The sequence below is a fragment of the Cebus imitator genome, unplaced genomic scaffold (assembly GCF_001604975.1).
Source record: "Cebus imitator isolate Cc_AM_T3 unplaced genomic scaffold, Cebus_imitator-1.0 Scaffold205, whole genome shotgun sequence".
NCBI lineage: Eukaryota > Metazoa > Chordata > Mammalia > Primates > Cebidae > Cebus > Cebus imitator.
This window is the reverse complement of record NW_016107520.1, coordinates 228968-246097: the sequence shown is the minus strand read 5'-3', so window position 1 is coordinate 246097 and position 17130 is coordinate 228968. Positions and strand designations below refer to the sequence as shown.

The 17130-nt window shown below is 36.1% G+C and overlaps 1 protein-coding gene across 3 annotated transcripts in view; it reads left to right on the top strand.

Moving 5' to 3' along the window:
- Positions 1–17130, top strand: part of WDR70 (WD repeat domain 70) — a 329425-nt gene that overhangs the window by 305189 nt on the left and 7106 nt on the right. The window contains exon 18 of one of the 3 annotated variants that reach the window (XM_037745605.1): positions 11251–11284. The exons of the other annotated variants lie outside the window; for them this stretch is intronic. Within the exon in view, the coding sequence (XP_037601533.1) occupies positions 11251–11269 (19 nt within the window). The 3' untranslated portion in view covers positions 11270–11284. Of the gene's footprint in view, positions 1–11250; positions 11285–17130 lie in introns of those variants that run through there. 3 annotated transcript variants of the gene reach the window in all.

Genomic DNA, 17130 nt, shown 5'->3' with positions numbered 1-17130 from the left:
GGAAGTATATGTATGCATACTAAGCTACCTCTCTACACACATCTGTTTCTGAACATATTAATATTTTTTTAAACTATAGTTTGAATTGATGTTTCTGATTTCAGTCCTGTATCACAGGTTCCATAACTTTTCTGCTTTCCATATTTGTAACTTCCTTCTCCATTAATGAGAAGCCTAGCTCTTATTTGTTCTGGCATATATATAAACTAGTTTTAGAATTGCTAACCCATATCCCTGTAAGAATCACTTTTCCTATCTACATTGCATAGTTTACAGTTCTTTTTGTCTTTAGCTTTAAGTATACTTTCTTCACGACCCTAGTGATTGTGACTGTGTTAGCCATTTGAAATGCAGTTAGGTTCATTGCTAGTGTTTATATCCCTTTTTCAAGATTTTCTTCACATTCTGTTTATTTTTGGGAGTGTGTGAAGTATTACTGTGTTGCTAGGAGTCAGAGCTTTAAAAGAGATTTGCTTAGAGAAGTGTCTCTTCCTCCTCATTCTTGCTCCCCTTTTCCTTTTCCCAATCCCCCTTTTTGTCACTCACTTTCCTATCCACCCCCTGTAGCTAAATAATGTCTTCAGTTCCTGGTTTATCTTTTGTGTGTTTCTTGAGCAGATATGTAAGTATTTTCTTATATCCCCATATTTCTTACATGAAAGGTAGCATAATGTAAATCATCTTTTTTTCTTTTTTTGATTTAAGTTACATTTGGAAATCTTTGGTGAAATGTAATTACAACATATGAACACATGTATAGAGTAAAATGTCACCATGTTTAATATACAAATACTACCCAGAACCAGCTTTTATCACATTATTGCTAATTTGTGATTATCCACAAAGTAGTTGGTTATCTAAATGTTCCTTCATTAACATTTTAATATGAAATTTAACTTTTAATGAACTTTGGGAGTACTATTTATAAATATGTCAGCAGCTTTTTTTGTTATGCCATTTTTGAAATTTGAAGTGATCGGTTTAGGATGTTAGTTTCTTGTTATCCCCAATCTTTATTGATTGATTTAAAATTTTATATGTATTTAGGTATATGACTTGATATAAATAAAGTCATATTGATTTGCCTTTTTTTTTTTTTTTTGGCTTTGCTTCTTTTTCACATAGAAGTATGCCCTAGAAATCACTCTACATCATTTCATAGAGCTCACTCTCATTCATAGTTAATTAACCATTCTTCTATATATGGATATTTAGGTTGTTTCAATATTTTATAATCACTAACAATGCTATATAGTGAATAAACTTACAGACATGTATTTTTGTATTGTTGGAGGTATATTCAAGTTTTTTTCCTTGATGTCTTTATGTATTCCTAAAGTTTTCTCTTTTGTTACGAGAAAACTGGATGGTGATTACTTTTTAAAATATTACAGGACGGGTGCGGTGGCTCAAGCCTGTAATCCCAGCACTTTGGGAGGCCAAGGCGGGTGGATCACGAGGTTAAGAGATCGAGACCATCCTGGTCAACATGGTGAAACCCCGTCTCTACTAAAAATACAAAAAATTAGCTGGGCATGGTGGTGCATGCCTGTAATCCCAGCTACTCAGGAGGCTGAGGCAGGAGAATTGCCTGAACCCAGGAGGCGGAGGTTGCGGTGAGCCGAGATCGCGCCATTGCACTCCAACCTGGGTAACATGAGTGAAACTCCGTCTCAAAAAAAAAAAAAAAAAAATTACTATACTGGAAAAAGTCTTTTATTAACCAACTCAGACTTTATACTGCTACCAGTTCCCTATGTACTCATTATTAGGAGCTACTTTGCCTGAAATAAAAACACATCATCTTAGCATACATTCCTTAGAAGCAGGCCCTGAGATAAAGATATACATAAAGGTGATGTATTAGGCCTTGTTCCCAGAGAAAATCAGTAGGAAAGTAGAGATGTGTCATGAAGCCATCGAGTGTACAGTATTAAGCCAAGTCCCAGGGAGGGTCACTTTGGCTTAATCCTGCAGGGCAACCCTGGAGACTATGGTCAGAGTTGCCCTGGTCAGGGGCATGGCAGCTGGAGTATTCATACTCCCTTATTTGTTGGTCATTGGTGATGGTTGGAGATGGGGTTGGAAAAGACTTCCAGGCACTGTCAGCTCTCCAGGGCTTTAGAGATAGGTGCTGCTGCTGTGAGTGGAAGCACATTGCCCAATAATGCTAAAAGGATTTGAGGCAATCGAGGGGAAGCATTGTGTCCTCTGCTGTATGTACTGTGGCAGAACAGACTCTGTAATGTCAATGGTGGTTGTTTACAATTTATATTCGTAAACAATACAGATGGAACATGTCTGAAAAGTGAATTGGATAATATCACAACAGCTAAGAGGTCATATCAAGGCTGGCCAGTGAAATAGTATGCTTTAGCCTTCACTTGAATAGGATTTATGTATGTATAAACTATTCCATGTCAACACATCATTGGCAGTCAGATAAACTTATAGATTATGCCTATGTTGACACTTCTGTTTTTAATAGAGTATTTTCCATTATTATTAGGGATTTTTTAATACTTCAAAAGCCTTGTTTAGAAACATACTAAAGATCTGTTTTCTACAGTCATATTTAAAATGAGTTAAACATGTTGCACGTCATTTCAATGGCTAACTGTTCCAAATATGTATGTCTATGTTTACACACAAATCATTGAGATGTCTTCAAAAATATTGATATAAATACTATTTGTAGATTATTCATTTATATTTGCAATGCATAATTTAACAATATTAGCAATGTATAATTAGAAGGTGTCAAATACCTAACTTACCATTGGAGAAAATGAAACATCCAGAAGATAACTTTTAAAATCTGCTAGGTAGCAAGTCATTTCTAGAACCCAGACCAGGAACCTGACCTTAGAATTTCCAGGTTATTGTTCTAACATCTAATAATGAGTTATTTTGATAAAGGATTAACCTCAATTCAGTATGTGATTTTCATGTCTGAGATTTAAATTAGTACATACATACAGTAAAAAAAAAAAAAAAAGAAATCCAGTGGTACTAAAGGTAGACAATGGAAATTTGAAAGCCTGTCTTTCATTTAACCCCTAGTTCATTTATTCTACTACATAGAGATACCAACTGCTGCAAGTTATTATATATCCTCTGTTTGAGAGAGATATATATGTTTAGATACATTTATTGTTTAAAAATGCAGGTATATAGCATGTTTTACAAGCTGATTTATGATTTTGTTTTTTACTTAGTACACATTGGAAGATTGGACCAGATCCATCCAAGACATATTTATCTCATTCTTTTTACTTCATTTGCCTATTCAATTGTATGGTTATATTATGCTTTTATAAAAATTATACTTTCTTGAATGACTTCTGGAGGCCAGAAGTCTGAAATCAAGGTGTTGGCAGGATTGTACTTTCTACAGAGACTCCAGGGGAAAATTCATTCTATGCCTCTTCTAGCTTCTAGAGGTTGCCTGATGCCTTGGCTTATAGTCACATCACTGTAATATTTGCCTAGTCTTCACATTGCCTTCTCCTTTGTGTTGGTCTTCTCCTTTAGTCTCTTGTAAGGATACTTACAGTAGCATTTACAGCCTACCCAAGATAATCCAGGATTATCTCCTCATCGGAAGATACTGACCCTTTTTTCAAATGAGAGAACATTCACAGGTTCCAGTGATTTAAAGTGGATATCTTTGGGGTGACCATTTTTTCAACCTATCATAGTAGAGTTCTAATTTAATTATTTCCAGTTGGTTAACCAGTTGCTATAGCACTTGCTATTGTACTATTTAATTTTCCTCATTAAATTGAAATACTTTTGTTATACCTGATATACTTATGAATTTTAATCAATTTCTGGGTTCTCTGTTCTGTTCTGTCAATTGGTCTGGCTCTGCAAGTATCAATACCAAACAGTCTTAATTATTGTAGGGCTGCCTGTTCTCATTATTTTTATGAGTATGTGTCTATCTATTCTTACAGGTCTCTATGACTTTATTAGGTTATCTAGTAACCTCCTCCCAAAAAATTAATGATGTGGGCTTGAGTTATATGTACATATTAATTTAGATAGAATTTATAGTTATCTAGTAACCTCCTCCCTAAAAATTAATGATGCAGGCTTGAGTTATATGTGCATATTAATTTAGATAGAATTTGTAATATTGGTTCTTTCAAACCAAGAACAGAGTTGTCTTTCTAGTCACATCACTAAATCCCACAGTAGTATTTTCTTCATATAGACCTGTCACATTTCCTTTTAAGTTTATTTCTATTTATTCTATCTTCTTTTACTGTTGTAAATAGAGTTTTTTCTTATGCTAAATTTATAACTTCTTTGTATGTGGAAATACTATGCAGCTATATATATGTGTGTTATTTATATATATTAGTTTTGTATCCAGCTGTTTATTATGTTTTCTTATATATGTTTTAAATAATTTTTATTCACTTAGCTTGGGCTTTACAGGTATAAAATTATATGTAAGTAGTAAGTTTACCTCCTCCTTTCCAATTTGTATATCTACTATTTCCTTTTATCTAACTGCATTGACTACTGCCAAAACAATTTTAAATAACATCAGTGACAGTACCCATCCTTTTTTCTATTTGAACTTTAACAGGAGTGATTCTATTACATTACACCTTATAAAATTTTCCTTTTTGTAGGTGAAAAAAATCAAATATCAGTAGTTTTATGTTATTCAATCTAGTGATATTTCCACATAAAACATGACAGTGTTTGAAAACACACAAGATGTTAAGAAAGAATTATTTATTCATGCATCGAGATTTACTGAACACCTACTATATGTTAGATACTGTTCTAGGTTATAGGGATATAGCTGCCTTATGGAGCTTATATGTTAATAGACAGAGACAGACACTAAAATAAATATATAAATATTACATGGTAGTAGTGCTAAGAAGAAAACTATAAGAGGGATGTAAGAGGGGCATAGAGTCATCACGGGGAGAACGGGTGCTACTTTAGATATAGTGGTCAGAGAAGAACCTCTACAAAAGTTACCTTTGACCTGAGTGAAATGAGGGAGTGAGCCATGCAGATACCTAGGGGAAAAGCATCCCATGCAGCAAACACAGGATGCCTTTATTGAATTCCTTAATCTCTATGGAAGTGATCATAGGATTTTTCTACTGCGATCTGTGAATAGGATGAATTATGTTGCTAGATTTCCTAACACTGAGCCATCCTGTCATCTTTGATACGACTGTCATATGATTGTAGTTTATTCTTTCTAAAGTGTTAGGCTAGGCTGGCTCCTAAAAATTTTGTATGTTTTTCTTTTCTATATGTACCCTCAAACTGTTTTGAATACATTTGAACTTACGTACTTAATAAAGATTTGATAGAATTCACCTGTAAATGTGAAAGCTTTTATGGAGTGGAGGGTGAGTAATAATTCCTTAATTTTTCTCTGTTTTCTGTCCCCTCCTGGCAAATAGTCTATTCAGATTTTTCTGACTCTTCTGAGGCTGCTTGGTAATTAGTATTTTCTTGGACAATCATTCATCCAGATTTTCAACTTTCTTTAAGTAAAAATTAATTGAAGCTGACAGTGTTTTTGTTCACTGGTGACCATTACCTAAAGATATTTTTCTGCATTGGAGGTGATTCAGTTACGTTTACAAATGAATTTGTGCTAGCATAATAGCAGCTCTACAAGGCAGGTAGATCAGGTATTGTTGTAGCCTCACTTTGCTTGTGAGGAGGCTGCAGCTTAGAGAACTGCGATTAACAATGATTGAAACTAGAACTAGACATTAGTTCTCTTGATCCCTACCCTAATGAGCTTTCCAGGGGACTGGGCTGTCTCTTAATATACACTTTTCTGTTGCTGCATTTTGCTATCATCTCTTTGCTCCCACCCAATTTTGACACCTTGCATTTGTTGCATACTAACTAAGTTCACTATCTGTCTGTGGCATGTAATTTGTTAGCCAGGATTGCAATGCTATTTCTTCTGTGTTCACCTGCTAGAGTATATACTGTTTACTGCCAAGTAGCGAAGTATTTGAAAGGAAGCTAATATTTAAAAGGATCTTTTCGTAAAGGTCACTGTAATTGAGAATGTGTGTCTGGTTGTTTTTTTTTTTTCACTGCAGTTGACTTCTGTCAGTGATGAAGATTTATTTACTGTATCTCACTTTATCACAGAAAAGCACAATTAGACATTCCACAAATGTGCCTGCCTACATATGATATATGCTCACCTGTATTCACTGGTGATAACAAAGAGTCTTTGAAGAGTTTGCTTTTATAGATAGAGTGTTTAAGTATCATTCCTGGCCCTAGCAATGTAATAGCCATGAAAATTTTCAAACACAGCAGTAACACAGAGGACTCTTGTTCAGCTACACATGGGCAGATTCAGTTTCAGTTTCTTGTTAGAAGATGCTGCTGGAAGGAGAGGAAAGGAGCTGGCTAGGGAATGGGCAGGATGTAGATCCAGAATGCTATTAGCTTACACATGAGACAGGGATAGATGTGTGTGGGAGCCTGGACCCTGGCCAGCAGCCTGATAGCGTGACAGCTCTGTCAACCATGTCACTATTCTTGCCAGATAGGCTGCCATTATTGCTGGTTCAGTCAATTTAATTTTCAGTGTGCATATCTTTTCTGATACTGGATATGTGAATATGTGTGTGTATGTATGTGTTAAAATATCATTCCCACCTATAAAGGATCTATTTAAAGTCATGTTGAATTGTAGGCAGTATTTAAAGAAGCTACTCTGTGAGAAAATGAAGGTTTGTATATTGTTTGTGTCAAGAAGAAACATAAATGCACAGAGAGAAAATATATTTTTCCAGAGTTATATTTAGGTGACTAATTGTCACTCTCCACTGTATTTCTGTGTAGAAGCCAATGTTTCTGAAAGTGGTTTTGTGAACTGCCTGCATGAGTGAGTGGTATATGTAGTTTTGTTTTTTTTTGTTTTGTTTTGTTTTGTTTTGTTTTTTTCAGGGCAGGGGGTGTTTAAAAATGCAGATTTCTAGACTCTATTCTAAACCAACTCAAGAGGGCTTTGTGGGATTGGGGCTGGGAATCTCATATTAAGAGATGCCCCAGGTAATTGTTTTGCACACTAATGTTTGATAATAGTACAGAAGTAATTATAAAAACAAGCAACCAATTATTCTCCCTTAAGAAAATCCAAATTTGCTGACTAGATTATTTCAGTTATAGAAATTCATAGTGAAGAAATATTTGCATTACAAAATTATTTCCTTTAAAAAATAGCATAGAGCCGGGTGCAGTGGCTCACGCCTGTAATCTCAATACTTTAGGAGGCCGAGGGGGTGGATCACAAGGTTAGGAGTTTGAGACCAGTCTGGTCAACATGGTGAAACCCCATCTCTACTAAAGCTACAAAAGATTAGCCTGGCATGGTGGCGCATGCAGTCTGGGAGACAGGACGAGACTCCATCTCAAAAAAAAAAAAAAAAGCAAGCTGCTATATTGTGTTTAACATATAAATTAATTTACCAAATATATTCTACATACAACTTTTGGAAAATACATCTATTATATGAAGTGAGGAATACCTGGTAGCTGAAGCAAGGTATATAATAATAACGATACTTTTATTGTACCTATACTATGCCAGGCTTGTTTTAAAACTTTATAGATATTATTAATTTAATCATCACAGCAGCCCTATGAGGTAAATGTTATTATTGTCTCCATTTTACAGATAAGGAGACTGAGGCTTATAATTTGACCAAAGCCACAGAAGTAGCAGGTGGCAGAATTGGAATTTGAATGTGAGCATTCTAGCTTCAGAATCAAGCCAATAACTGTAACTAAGTACAGCGTACTGCTTTTCATCATAAAGCAACTGGTAGTAGTTATGAGAAAACTTGAGTAATAGTGAAGCTAAAATGTTATTGTGTGAGCCAGCATGGTATAGCAGAGGGAACACTGGACTAAGAAGTCCTGAGATTTAGCTCCAGCTCCGTTACCCCCTGGTCAATTACCTTCACTGAGGCTGTTCTCCTGATCCATGAAGTTGGGCAAGGCTACACCAATGCCCAACTTTCATGCATGTTTTTTAATAGAAATTGTGGCACACCGTTATATATCTTATAAATGGGAACTTGACCTGGACTGTCTCAAGCCTGCATGTTCTTTAAAGATTTTATCGTTGTAACTTGTTTATCTATTTGGTGATAAGGTGGCTAATGGCAATTTTGTAGGATTCTTTCTGTTTCTCTTTTCCTCTCTCTTTCTTTTTTTCCTATTTTCATAATTTCCGTAGGTCTCATGTATGTTCTTTTCTCCATCTTCACACAGTCTTTGAATTCTCACACATAGCATAATGATCCAGTATACCCTATTTATGAGTTGGAGATGTGTTTACTTTCTAAAATGTTATATGTTCATTTCCTGAAGAAAATAAAAATTCTTTATCTAGAAACATCTTGTTGCCTCCTATCTTCTTTTATGTGCTTAATATTTAAAAAACAAAAACAAAAACTTTGATTAGCTCTTCACCAGAAAAAAGGAACCATTTCAAGTGGAATTTTTTGGTCAAGGCTTTTGTTTGATCTTAATAATTCTGCAATTGTGATGAGTGGGTCAGAGTTCACCTGGGCCGTATTCTTTCTAACAGGGTTAACAAGTGTGTCAGATTGAAAGTCATGGTTATAATTGACTTTGGCTTTGAGGTTTTCCTTCATAATAAACAATGGGCCCTGAGCCAAAAAAGCTTGTGGTTTATACTCATGTACTGATGACTAAGTAATGCAAGTGATTTCGCCTCATACTTGCTCTATTACCCTGGAGCTCACTTTATGCTCTTTGAATGAATCATATCAGAGGAACACCCATAATTAAAAAGAATTTGACCTGTGGACTTTCCACTGCAGCTGAAAACATTTTGACAACTTCACTCTGGCCTGAATGCTAGAGAAGGGCCGTGTAGAAGACATAGGTCAGAGCTTAGTCAGAAGAGAAAGGATCGTCCTGCTAATACTTTGAATGTCTCACATAAACAATGCACCCCAAAATGCCCTTTTAGAAAATTGCAGAGGGACTCTTTATTCATTACTGACTGCTCTACACAAAATTCCTCTGGATGGAATTACTGAAGGTGGGACTTGGTTTCTGTTATTTTTCTGTAGCATACGGTTGCTGGAAAAGACTCACTTTGTGCAAATAATCTTGAGAATCAGTTTTTCAAAAAGTATTAAGAGAAAAATGAATCAGCACAAAGTATCAGCTACTCAGAACTTTTAGATTTGAGAAAGACATTTGCTTAAGGTTTTATGTTTTCTTTATGAAATCATATTAACTATTAGCAAATGCAGAGTTACTGAAGCTAAAGCAAAATAAAACAAAGAAACCTTTTAGCCTTTCCTTGATTAGCTTATTTAATGATTGGCAGCAATGACTATGCTGATGCCTAATCTGCTCTCCTTTTCTTGGTATCTCTAGTAAACAAGTTGACATTTATAATCAAATAGAAAATGTTTACTCTTCCCCAAATGAATTACTCAAACTGGAAAATGCAAGGTTTACGTCAGCCCTCTGTAAGTTTAGGTTTTAAATTAATCGTCAGAAACATGGGTAAGTATGGGCTATAAACCAGTATACCCAGTAGTCTGGTTAAAGCTGACTTTGTTAAGGTAGATAGATACTTCAGTGGTTCTCCAGTGAGGCTTGCTAGATCCCCATTAACCTGTTGTATACCCACAGTGATTATATATTTGGCTAAATGGAATGTTTCCCTTACCAACTTTTCCTACAAGTCAATCCCTTTATAGGCTTTTGTTTTGGGCAAGGGAGGTCATCTGCCATGAGACAGTAAGCTTGAGTTGATAATTTCTTGTCTCTTGAGAAATGAGGTATACAATTCTGTAGGAATTGTTAGATAGCAGACAAAGAATGGGTAGGGAACAGAATTGCTTTCTGGAAGTGGTGGAATATATTTCTTGCAATTCATTTGTTTGTTTGTGTATTTCTTACATTGCTGTCATGTCTTTTTCTATTTGATTTGTTGTGTTCTCTTCCTTGTGGAAGTACCCAACAGAATACTTCTTTATTATTATTATTATTACACTTTAAATTCTGGGATACATGTGCAGAATGTGCAGGTTTGTTATGTATGTATACACGTGCCATGGTAGTTTACTGCACCCATTAACCCATCATCTATGTTAGGTATTTCTCCTAATGCTATCCCTCCCCTATCTCCCAATCCCTCAACAGGTCCTGGTGTGTTAAGTTTCCCTCCTCCCTGTATACATGTGTTCACATTCCAACAGAATATTTCTGAACATCATTGTACAAGTTCCATTTCTTCAAGCAGGCTAGAAAGGAATCCATTTTTGTGGCCAGTGACAATGTATAATAGAGGGTTTGTTGGCTGTTATTGTTTTTACTTGTTTCCTCTTGGCTTTAAAAGAAGGAATTTGTGGACCAGCTTTTAAGTGTTTTCAAATCTGTTAACATTTTATCTCTTTTTCTCTGTCATTTTACTTTTGGTTAATATTGTTGATATATTTTTGTAGTAGTTTTCTGTGCCAAGGGCAAATTAGGCCATTCCCCAGGGAATCTCCTGGTTCTAGTCCTAACTTTGCTAGAGGTTGCCTAATCATGTGTTCCTCAATGTTTTGATAAAGTGGTGACTAAAGAAATCCATTTAAAATGTCCTAGATAGTTCTGAATTGAATTTTTAAAATATTGCTTATATGTGGATTTCCAAACTTTTTCAAAAGAATAACTGCTGGAAATAAATTCAAAGATAAAAATTGCTAAAAAGAAAGAATAGCTATAAGGTTTAAAGCTATGATTCACTCACTGTGCTTCTACGAAACACTGGAGATGTTCACTGTGTTAAGTTGAATAATGGTTTTTGAAGAATCTAGTCTTTATTCAGCAAACAGCACACGGCTCTTATTAAAGGTTCTGAACTATGCTGTAAGAATGTTGGTTTTGAGGGCAGGATGGATTGGAATGAGAGAAAATTCCTTCTCTGGGCCATACTTTGCCTTACTTTCCCATGCCTAACTCTCCAAAATCAAAGACCACTCCTTAAAAGATGGGCCTCAGAGTGCATCCCCAAATTTTATTATTTCACCCACTCTTCAGTAGCATTGTACAGGGCCAGCTTTTTCAGATTTGAGAAATGTTTTCCCACAGTTGGAGGGAGCTCATCATGTGTAAAAAGTTTATATTAAAAAGACAAATTCTTACTCCACATCCCTGTCTCAAAGCCCTGTTTTTCTCCTTTCTTTGCCAAGCTAGGGGAGGGATGGAGCTCTGAAGAGGTACTGCTCACTGTGGTCCACTAACCAGTGCTGATGAGGTAAATGTAAAATTCACAGTAGCACTTAGGACATTTCACAGCAATTTGATGTATCTGTTGACTCTAATAAAAACTTAGATTTGTATTTTTTAGTCTTTAAATTTTATGTTTCTAGAAATACAGTATTTGTCTTCGGTGTATTGGAAATTAGAAAACAAAGACTGGTCCTCCACCACAGATGGTTTGAGAAGCAGTAACCTAGGCACTGCCCTAGGTTGGAGGCTAAGGTCCTCTCTAAGCTGCTTCCTTTTTGTCCCAGGAAGAGGATTTGTTCTTCCTTACTCCCAAGCCCAAGAGCCTAGTTTTTGTTTGCTTGTTTAAATTTTAAAATAAGGTCTAATTTTGGTAGAATAAACATGAGATAAAACTTACCATCTTAACCATTTATAAATACATAATTCATTAGTGTTAAGTACATTCACATTGTTGTGTAAACTCTCCAGAACTCCTCATCTTGCAAAACTAAAACTCTACATCCATGAAACCAGCTGTCTCCAACCTTTTTGGCACCAGGGACTAGTTTTATGGAAGACAATTTTTCCATTTAACAGAGAGTGGTGGGATATGGTTTTGGGATGAAACTGTTCCACTTCAGATCATCACACATTAGATTCCCATAAAGAGTACACAACCTAGATCCCTTGCATGTGCAGTTCATAATAGGGTTCGTGCTCCTACGAGAATCTAATGCCATCACTGATCTTACAGGAGGTGGAGTTCAGGTGGTAATGCTCACTCGACTCGCCCACTACTCAGCTCATGCTGGGTGGCCTGACGTTTCCTAGCAGGCCATGGGCCAATAGTAGTCTGGAGGCTGGGGACTCCTGCATTAAACAGCCCTCCATTTCACCCTTCATCCAGTCCCTGGTAACCAGCACTCTACTTTGTAACTTTGTGGATTTGACTACTATAGGTACATCATGTAAGTGGAATCAAACAGTTTTTGTCTTTTTGTGACTGGCCAATTTCACTTAGCATACTGTCTTCAGGGTTCATCTGTATTACAGCATGTTATCAGAATTCCCTTTCCTTTTCAGGATGAATAATATTCCATTTATGTATATACCACATTTTGTTTATCCATCAATGGAAACTTGAGTTTGGCTCTTGTGAACAATGCTGCCATGAGCATAAATGTGCAAGTATCTCTTTAAGATTGTTTTCAGTTTTGGAGGGTATATACCCAGAAATGGAATTGCTAGATCACATGGCGATTCTATTTTTAATTTTTTGAGGAACCACCACACTGTTCCCCATAGTGTCTATGCCATTTTACATTACTATCAACAGCATGTAAGGGTTCCAGTTTCTCTACATCCTGGCAAACACTTGTTATTATGTTTTTTTCGACAGTAGGCGTTCTTGTGGTGAGGTAGTATCTCATTGTGGTTTAGGTCTGCACTTCCCTAATGATTAATGATATTGAACATCTTTTCATGTACTTTCTGGCTATTTGTATATCTTTGGAGAAATGTCTATTCAAATTCTTTGCCCATTTTAAAAATGGGTTTTTGTTGTTGTTGTAGGAGTTCTTTATAAATTCTGAATATTAACTTTTTATCAGGTATATGATTTGCAAATATTTTCTCCCATTCTGCCTTTTCACTCTGTCAGTTATGTCCTTTGAAGCACAGAAGGTTTTAATTTTGATGTAGTCCAGTTTACCTACTTTATTCTTTTGTTATCATCTGTGGTTTTAGAATCATATCCAAGATATCATTGCCAAATCTAATGTCATAAAGCTTTTTCCTATGTTTTCTTCTACGAGTAATGTAGTTTTATCTGTTACGGTTAGGTCTTTGATCCATTTTGAGGTAATTATTGTATATGGTATAAGTTGAGGGTCTAACTTTATTGTATGCGGATATACACTTTTGGCAACACCATATGTTGACAGGAGCCGAGTTCCTACACTCAATTATCCCCCTAACCAAGAGAATGAAAAAGTAGGTAGTAAACAAGCACTTGGGAAATTGCCAAGAAAATTTAGGAACAGATTTATGCTTGTTTTTGGCAATTTGGGGGAGGGGGACCATTACAACTTTCTTTTTATTATTATTATACTTTAAGTTCTGGGGTACATGTGCAGAACGTGCAGGTTTGTTACATAGGTATACATGTGCCATGGTGGTTTGCTGCATTCATCACCTCATCATCTACATTAGGTATTTCTCCTAATGCCATCCCTCTCCTATACCCCCACCCCCTGACAGGCCCCAGTGTGTGATGTTCCCCTTCCTGTGTCCATGTGTTCTCATTGTTCAACACCCACTTATGAGTGAGAACGTGTGGTGTTTGGTTTTCTGTTCTTGTGTCAGTTTGCTGAGAATGATGGTTTCCAGCTTCATCCTTGTCCCTGCAAAGGACATGAACTCATCCTTTTTTATGGCTGCATAGTATTCCATGGTGTATATGTACTACATTTTCTTTATCCAGTATATTATTGATGGGCATTTGGGTTGGTTCCAAGTCTTTGCTATTGTGAACAGTGCTGCAATAAACATATGTGTGCATGTGTCTTTATAGTAGAATGTTTTATAATTCTTTGGGTATATGGCCAGTAATGGCATGGCTGGGTCAGATGGTATTTCTAGTTCTAGATGTTTGAGGAATCATCACACTGTCTTCCACAATGGTTGAACTAATTTACACTCCCACCAACAGTGTAAAAATGTTCATTTTTCTCCACATCCTCTCTAGCATCTGTTGTCTCCTGATTTCTTAATGATTACCATTATAACTGGCATGAGATGGAATCTCAGTGTTGGTTTTGATTTGCATTTCTTTAATAACCAGTATGATGAGCTTTTTTTATATGTTTGTTGGTTGTATAAATGTATTCTTTTGAGAAGTGTCTGTTCATATCCTGTGCCCACTTTTTGATGGGGTTGTTTCTTTCTTGTAAATTTGTTTAAGTTCTTTGTAGATTCTGGGTGTTAGCCCTTTGTCAGATGAGTAGATTGTAAAAATTTTTTCCCATTCTGTTGGTTGCCTGTTCACTCTAATGATAGTCTCTTTTCCTGTGCAGAAGCTCTTTAGCTTAATTAGATCTCATTTGTCAATTTTGGCTTTTGTTGCCATCACCTTTGGTGTTTTGGCCATGAAGTCCTTGCCCATGCCTGTGTCCTGAATGGTATTGCCTAGGTTTTCTTCTAGGGTTTTTATGGTGTTAGATCTTATGTTTAAATCTTTAATCCATCTGTAGTTAATTTTTGTATAAGGTGTAAGGAAGGGATCTAGTTTCAGCTTTCTGTACGTGGCTAGCCAGTTTCCCAACACCATTTATTAAATAGGGACTCTTTCCCCATTGCTTGTTTTTGTCAGGTTTGTCAAAGATCAAATGGTTGTGGATGAATGGTATTATTTCTGAGGCCTCTGTTCTTTTCCATTCATCTATATCTCTGTTTTGGTAGCAGTACCATGCTGTTTTGATTACTGTAGCCTTGTGGTATAGTTTGAAGTAAGGTAGTGTGATGCCTCTAGCTTTTTTTTTTTTTTTTTTTCCTTAGGATTGTCTTGGCTATATGGGCTCTTTTTTGGTTCCATATGAAATTTAAGTTGTTTTTTTCCCAATTCTGTGAAGAAAGCATGATGGGGATAGCACTGAATGTGTAAATTACTTTGGGCAGTATGGCCATTTTAATGATATTGATTCCTGCTAACCATGAGCATGGAACGTTTTTCCATCTGTGTCCTCTGTTATTTCCTTGAGCAGTGGTTTGTAGTTCTCCTTGAAGAGGTCTTCCTTTACATCCCTTGTTAGTTGTATTCCTAGGTATTGTATTCTCTTTGTAGCAGTTGTGAATGGGAATTCACTTGTGATTTCGCTTCTGTTTATCTGTTATTGGTGTATAGGAATGCTTGTGATTTTTTACATTGATTTTGTATCCTGAGACTTTGCTGAAGTTACTTATCAGCTTAAGGAGATTTGGGGCTGAGATGATGGGGTCTTCTAAATATACAATCATGTTGATTGCAAATAGAGACAATTTGACTTCCTGTTTTCCTAATTGAATACCCTTTATTTCTTTTTCTTGCCTAATTGCCGTGGCCAGAACTTCCAATACTATGTAGAATAGGAAGGGTGAGAGGGGGTATCCTTGTCTTGTTCCAGTTTTCAAAGGGAATGCTTCCAGTTTTTACCCATTCAGTATGATACTGGCTGTGGGTTTGTCATAAATAGCTCTTATTATTTGTCATAAATAGCTCTTATCATAAACCAGTGATACCTAGTTTATTGAGAGTTTTTGGCACAAAGGGCTATTGAATTTTGTTGAAGGCCTTCTCTGCATCTATTGAGGTAATTATGTGGTTTTTGCCTTTGGTTCTGTTTATGTGGTGGATTACATTTTTAGATTTGTGTATGTTGAACCAGCCTAGCATCCAAGGGATGAAGCTGACTTGATCATGATGGATAAGCTTTCTGATGTTCTGTTGGATTTGGTTTGCCAGCATTTTACTGAGGATTTTTACATCAGTGTTAATCATCGATATTGGCCTGAAATTTTCTTTTTTAGTCATGTCTCTGCCAGGTTTTGGTATCAGGAGGATGTTGGTCTCATAAAATGAGTTAGGGAAGATTCCTTCTTTTTGTATTGTTTGCAACAGTTTCAGGAGGAATGGTACCACCTCCTCTTTGTACCACTGGTAGAATTCGGCTGTGAACCCATCTGGTCCTGGATTTTTTTGGTTGGTAGGCTATTAATTGCTGCCTCCATTTTAGACCTTGTTATTGGTTTATTAGGAATTTGGCTTCTTCCTGGGTTAGCCTTGGGCAGGGGGTGTAAGTGTCTGGGAATTTACCCATTTCTTCTAGATTTTCTGGTTTGTTTCAGAGGTGTTTATAGTATTCTCTGGTGGTAGTTTGTATTTCTGTGGGATTGGTGGTGATATCCCCTTTATCATTTTTTATTGCATCTTTTTTATTCTTTTCTCTTTTCTTCTTTACTGGTCTGGCTAGCAGTCTATCCATTTTGTTGATCTTTTCAAAAAAACAGCTCCTGATTCATTTATTTTTTTGAAGAGTTTTTTTGTGTCTCTGTCTCCTTCAGTTCTGCTCTGATCTTAGTTATTTCTTGTCTTCTGCCAGCTTTTGAATTTGTTTGATCTTGCTCCTGTACTTTTTTAAATTATGACATTAGGGTGTTGATTTTAGATCTTTCATCATTTCTCTTGTGGGTATTTAGTGCTACAAATTTCCCTCTGTACACTGCTTTAAATGTGTCCCAGAGATTCTGGTATGTTGTGTCTTTGTCCTCATTGGTTTCAGAAAACATCTTTATTTCTGCCCTCATTTCATTATTTATCCAGTAGTCATTCAGGAGCAGGTTGTTCAATTTCCATGTAGTTATGTGGTTTTGAGTGAGTTTCTTAATCCCGAGTTCTAATTTGACTGCACTGTGGTCTGAAAGACTATTTGTTGTGATTTCCGTTCTTTTGCATTTGCTGAGGAGTGTTTTACTTCCAATTATGTGGTCAATTTTAGAATAAGTGTAATGTGGTGCTGAGCAAAATGTATATTCTGTGGATTTGGGGTGGAGAGTTCTGTAGATGTCTATTAGGTCCACTTGTTCCAGATCTGAGTTCAAGTCCTAGATATCCTTATTAATTTTCTGTCTTGTTGATCTGTCTGATATTGACAGTGGGGTGTTAAAGTCTTCCACTATTATTGTGTGGCAGTCTAAGTCTCTTTGTAGATCTTTAAGAAGTTGCTTTACATATCTGGGTGCTCCTATATTGGGTGCATATATATTTAGGATAGTTAGCTCTTCTTGTTGCATTGATCCCTTTACCATTATGTAATGCCCTTCTTTGTCTCT